This window comes from Herpailurus yagouaroundi, unplaced genomic scaffold (genome assembly GCF_014898765.1).
Source record: "Herpailurus yagouaroundi ecotype Mexico unplaced genomic scaffold, PumYag 164, whole genome shotgun sequence".
In the NCBI taxonomy this organism is placed as follows: domain Eukaryota; kingdom Metazoa; phylum Chordata; class Mammalia; order Carnivora; family Felidae; genus Herpailurus; species Herpailurus yagouaroundi.
The window spans coordinates 357,099-362,047 of NW_024412405.1; the positions used below are offsets into that span (position 1 = coordinate 357,099).

At 55.0% G+C, this 4,949-nt stretch overlaps 1 protein-coding gene across 3 annotated transcripts in view; it reads left to right on the plus strand.

Annotated features, from left to right (window-relative positions):
• The window catches only part of RASA3 (RAS p21 protein activator 3), a 120,777-nt gene that overhangs the window by 110,647 nt on the left and 5,181 nt on the right, over positions 1-4,949 (plus strand). For all 3 annotated transcript variants that reach the window (XM_040486985.1, XM_040486986.1, XM_040486987.1), the window contains 2 exons: positions 1,093-1,301; positions 2,956-3,059. In XM_040486985.1, the coding sequence (XP_040342919.1) occupies positions 1,093-1,301; positions 2,956-3,059 (313 nt within the window). The remainder of the gene's footprint in view (positions 1-1,092; positions 1,302-2,955; positions 3,060-4,949) is intronic.

The window sequence follows — 4,949 nt, forward strand, 5'->3', positions numbered from 1 at the left end:
CTCACCCCACTGCCCTAGGATCTCTGCACTTCCTCACCCCGCTGCCCCAGGACCTTTGCACTTCCTATCCCTACTGCCCCAGGACCTCTGCACTTACTGGTCCTTCTGCCTGGGACTCCTCATCTGCTTCCTCCTTCAGCTTTATTGTTTCTTAGTCACCTTTCTGACCTCAGCCGGGATGTTTATTTAGAAGATTGTCTCCTGACCCTTCCTCCAACCCCCCTCCCCCCAGCACACACACCCCCAGCACACACACACAGCCCCTGCACTTTGTGTTCTTTTTTATCCTTGCTGGCTGGAAGTTCATGCAGATAGAAACTCTGTTTGGGGCACACTGTGTCCCCAGAATATAGGACAGTGCCTGGTATGCAGGGATGTTTGTCGAATGAATAATAAGAAAGGTAGTGGAGGCTCTAAGAACACTCACAGAGGAAGCAACGCCTACCTGGAAGAAGAACCCCCGGGTGATCAGGTGGGGTGGGGCAAACACAATAGCACATGCAGAGGTGCTAAGGCTGGTGTGGGGGTGAGGACAGGAAGGCAGGCAGGGTAAGCTCTGACACACCTTGAGCAGAAGCCTGCCCCAGCTTAAAGGTCAGGAGACCTGGGGCACCTGGTGGCCCAGCCAGTTGAGCATCCAACTTCGGCTCAGGTCATGATCTCACAGTTTGTAAGGTCGAGCCCCACATCAGGGTCTCTGCTCTCAGCATAGAGAGAGCCCCGTTTATGTAATGGTTACAGTCAACTTCAGGAGGTCCCCTAGGGGATAAGCAGTTCTACTCCTTTGCTTCTTGGAGGGAGACCCCTGAGACACCAGGAAAAGAAGTGTCTTGGCTGGGCTGACCAGCAGTGACCCAGCCTCCTGAATCGCCCAGGGGGAAGGCTGTGGCTTGTGACTCCATCATGTGCAAGGGCAACAGAAAGCCCTTTGTGCCCACCATGGCCCCTGGGCTTGTCCAGGCCTCTGGGTGGGCTCTACCCTCCCTCCCTCCATGGCCCCTGGGCTGGTCTGCATCAATAATAATGACCCTTGTGGCTTGGGCAGGATGTCTTGCCATGTGGCTTCTCTGAACCAGTTCACTGCCTCCTCAGATGTTCCAGGTCATCCAGCCGGAGCGAGCTCTGTACATCCAGGCCAACAACTGTGTGGAGGCCAAGGCCTGGATCGACATCCTCACCAAAGTGAGCCAGCGCAACAAGAAGCGCCTCACTGTCTACCACCCCTCCGCCTACCTGAACGGCCACTGGCTCTGCTGCAGGGCCTCGTCGGACACAGCTCCTGGCTGTTCCCCCTGCACCGGGTAGGTCTGTGCCTCTCCAGCCCCTGGGACCCTCCCGCTGATGCCGGCAGCCCGGGTCCCACGGGCCAGCCGCGAAGGCCCTGGGCTTCATGCAGGATGGAAATCAAACGTGAACCAGCAGGAAGTGAAAATACAGTTTGTTGACCAGAGAGAAAGACGGACAGAGCGCCCAGGAGATTGAGGAACAGAGCAGGAGTCTCCTCTTCGCTTGGGGCCTGGGGTTTTTATTGACGATTGTGGTCTGGTGCACATGTCCCCTCAGGGTCCAGGAACTGGTCAATGCAAGGACAGGGTCCAGGTGTCATAAGTCACTTATTCCCTCAAGCCGGGGTCTTGGCATCAAGGTGTTTGGAGTCAGTGGTCTTAGAGAACGTTTACAACAACCCCAGTGGGTCTCTCCTTAGCTGTCACCTGTTGTGCTGGAAGACTCCAAAGACAGCATTACTTCCCAGTCCCTCACAAGGAGGACGTATGCTATGCGTGTTACAAGGCAGGTGTAGAGTGGGGCAGGTGCACAGGCCCTAGCAAGAATAGAAGCTGGAAAAGGAGCAAAGGGAAAAAATGGCTATATTTTCACGGAGTCCTTTCAGTTCCCCTGTCTCACAGCCACCCAGTGTGGCCAAGCACAGTTGTCCAGCTTGTGCACTGTACAGGGAAGTTTGGCCAAGGGGCTGCATTGGGGGCAGATCCAGCTGCCGCCTAGCTGCATACACGTAGCTGAATCTCCTAGGCTGTTCTTGCAATTGTTGAGGAGTCCACACGGGACAGTGCATCCTCACGAGGGCTCTGTAGACTGTTGACTCTCCTCCTGTCTCTGCCCGGGGTCCTAGTGATCCTTGGGGGTGGGTGGCAGTGAAGGAAGGGGTTCCATGCTGAGGGGAAACTTCCAGGGGCAGAGTGCTGTCGGGCTTCTGCTAAGAAGAGACTGGACATTTCCCACCACCTGCTCACACCCGCTTTGGTTTGTGCACCTGTCATCTGCACACCCCCCTGCTTTGGAAACCAGATCAGCCCTTATCTCCCAGGCCTCCTGAGGGTCCTGAGAGGCTCCCCTCTGCCAGCTCTGGAAGAAGGCCTGGGTACCCCCATGTGACTCATCTGTTGTGGTTGTGGGTATGAGGAATACCCCCAAAGCTCATGGAGGTGGGAATGGGAAGATCCAGTTCGCAGATGAAGAAGCTGAGTCCCGGGAAAATCCCTGCTGGGTCCCCCCCGCCCCCAGGAGAGGCTGAGCACTGTGTCTGGGGAATGGGAAACTGCCACACCCGGGGCAGGAGCTGGGGCCACCGCAGGCAGGCTCAGGGAGGAGCAGGGACCTGGCCTGGCCCCTCCTGGGGCAGCAGACCGACCCTTCAGGGCATGTGGCCCAAGTGCAACATCAGGGCGGCGGGGGCAGGGGGGGGGGGGCGGCTTTTTATTCCAGATCATTTCTTTCCATGGCAAAACAAGCTTGTTGGCTTGCTGTCACAGCAGCTCTTAGGCCTCTGGTCCTCTGGGCTGTGCATGGTCACTTCTCAGTGCTCCTGAACTGTTCTGCAGCCCCATCAGGGAGGAGCTCGGTGTGGGGTCACTCCGTCATCTTCAGCGTCTTTAAAAACAGAAATGTTACAGTTCACATCGTTCTTTCTGTTCTTGTCTTGCTGTGTTCGGGCAGTGGCCTCCCGGCAAACATCCAGCTGGACATCGATGGGGACCGAGAGACAGAGCGTATCTACTCCCTCTTCAACTTGTACATGAGCAAGCTAGAGAAAATGCAAGGTGAGGCAACACATGGTCTGGGGTGTTGTCTCTCATGGTTGCAGGTGGCTCTGGGTCCCAGTGACAGTGACACCTGGAGCTTTCTGCAGAGATGATGGGTGCTCTGGGCCTCTGTGGTCCACGTGCAGTGTTCCCCATGGCCTGTGTGCTACTGTTCACAGCACCAAGGGGAAGCACTTTCTGCAGTTTGGGCAGCTCTGTGGCAGAATTACTTTAACAACAGATTCTGTAGATAATTTCAAAATGGAATTTCATTTACAGTCTCCAAACTGCCAAATTCTTGAGAAGATCCTACGTGTAATAACCTTCCATACCCCTCGACACCAGATTGCAGAGGGCCGTGTGCATGTGCGTGTTGGAAGCTCCAGTCGTAATATCTTGCAGCTAGATTATCCTGCACATGTAACTGCCGTGATGTCCCACAGAGAGTAGCAGTGCAGGTGGGGCAGATTAGGTGACCCCTGACTGGTTGGGGCTGTCGTTCAGGAGAGGCCGACACGAGAAGAGCCCACTGGGAGGCAGATGAGCTGCATTGTCCCCGGGTGGGGTTTGGTCGTTCTCAGAGCCACATTCAGGGATTCTGGGAAGGGGCCCTTCAGCCCACTCCGAATGCGAAGTAAAGCTCGTGGACCTGGAATTAGGCCCATTAGATAGTTTCCCTTTTCCTTCTCCTGCTCTAACCCAGCGGTGTCAGTGGTGGCCTCAGCCTGGACCATACTGAGTCCTGGTCTGGTACACGTGGTGAGCTTCCTGTCTGTGAGCTCAGTCCCCTCTGGCAGCCTCAGATCACACTCCGCACCCAGCTCTGGGCACATGTGCATGCACACACAGCCACACACACACACACACACACACACGCACACACACACGTGCGCACACACATGCACATGTAAGACAACCGTGTCTACACACTAGAACATAAGCTCGCGTGCAGATGTGCATGGACAACAGCATGTGTATGCACATGCACACAACTGTGCACGTGTGCATAGTCACCTACCCCAGTGGCACACACGGCACCTGGATCCGAGGTTCCCGGAGGCCGTGCAGAAGTGGCCGCGGGGCTACACCAGGCCTCACTGGAGCCAAGGGATGGCAGCTTCTTCCCAGCCCTCCGAGAAGAATGACCAGAACAGAGGAGGGTAGGGTCAAGGAGTTACAGAGGTTGAAGCCACCGTGTGAGGTTCCTGAAGGAGGCTGACTAAGCCTTGCGTGATCAGCCACCTTCCAGGCCTCTGTACACGCACAGCCTCCCTCTTGATCCCAGCATCGCACCATTGCAAGCCCCTGTGCCTTTGCCCCTGATGCCACCCCCACACCCTTAGTCTGACTGATACCTGCTTGTCTTGAGTCTCCCGCTGTGGGAAGCTTTTCCTAACCCTGTGTTTATCTCTCATTCCGTGATAATCAGCTCTAATCTGCTCACCTTCAATGTACTTGACCCTTTAAGACCAGAAGCAGGTTGTATTTACCCCAGTGCCCGATATCGAGGAGGAACTGAATACCTGTTTTCTGGATGAATGGATGGACAGGCATACATGATAGGTGGATGGATGATGGGTGGATGGATAAATAGGTGGGTGAAGGATGGATGGATGGATAGATGGTAGGTGGATGGATGATGGATGGATAGATGGATAGATGATAGGTGGGTGAATGATGGATGGATGGATGGATGATAGATGAATGGGTGTTGGATGGGTGAATGATGGATGGATAGATGGTGAATACCTGTTTTCTGGATGATGGATGGGTGTTGGATGGGTGAATGATGGATGCATAGATGGATGATGGATGGATGGATAGATGATAGGTGGGTGAATGATGGATGGGTGGATGATGGATGGATGACGGTTGGATGGGTGTTGGATGGCTGAATGATGGATGGAT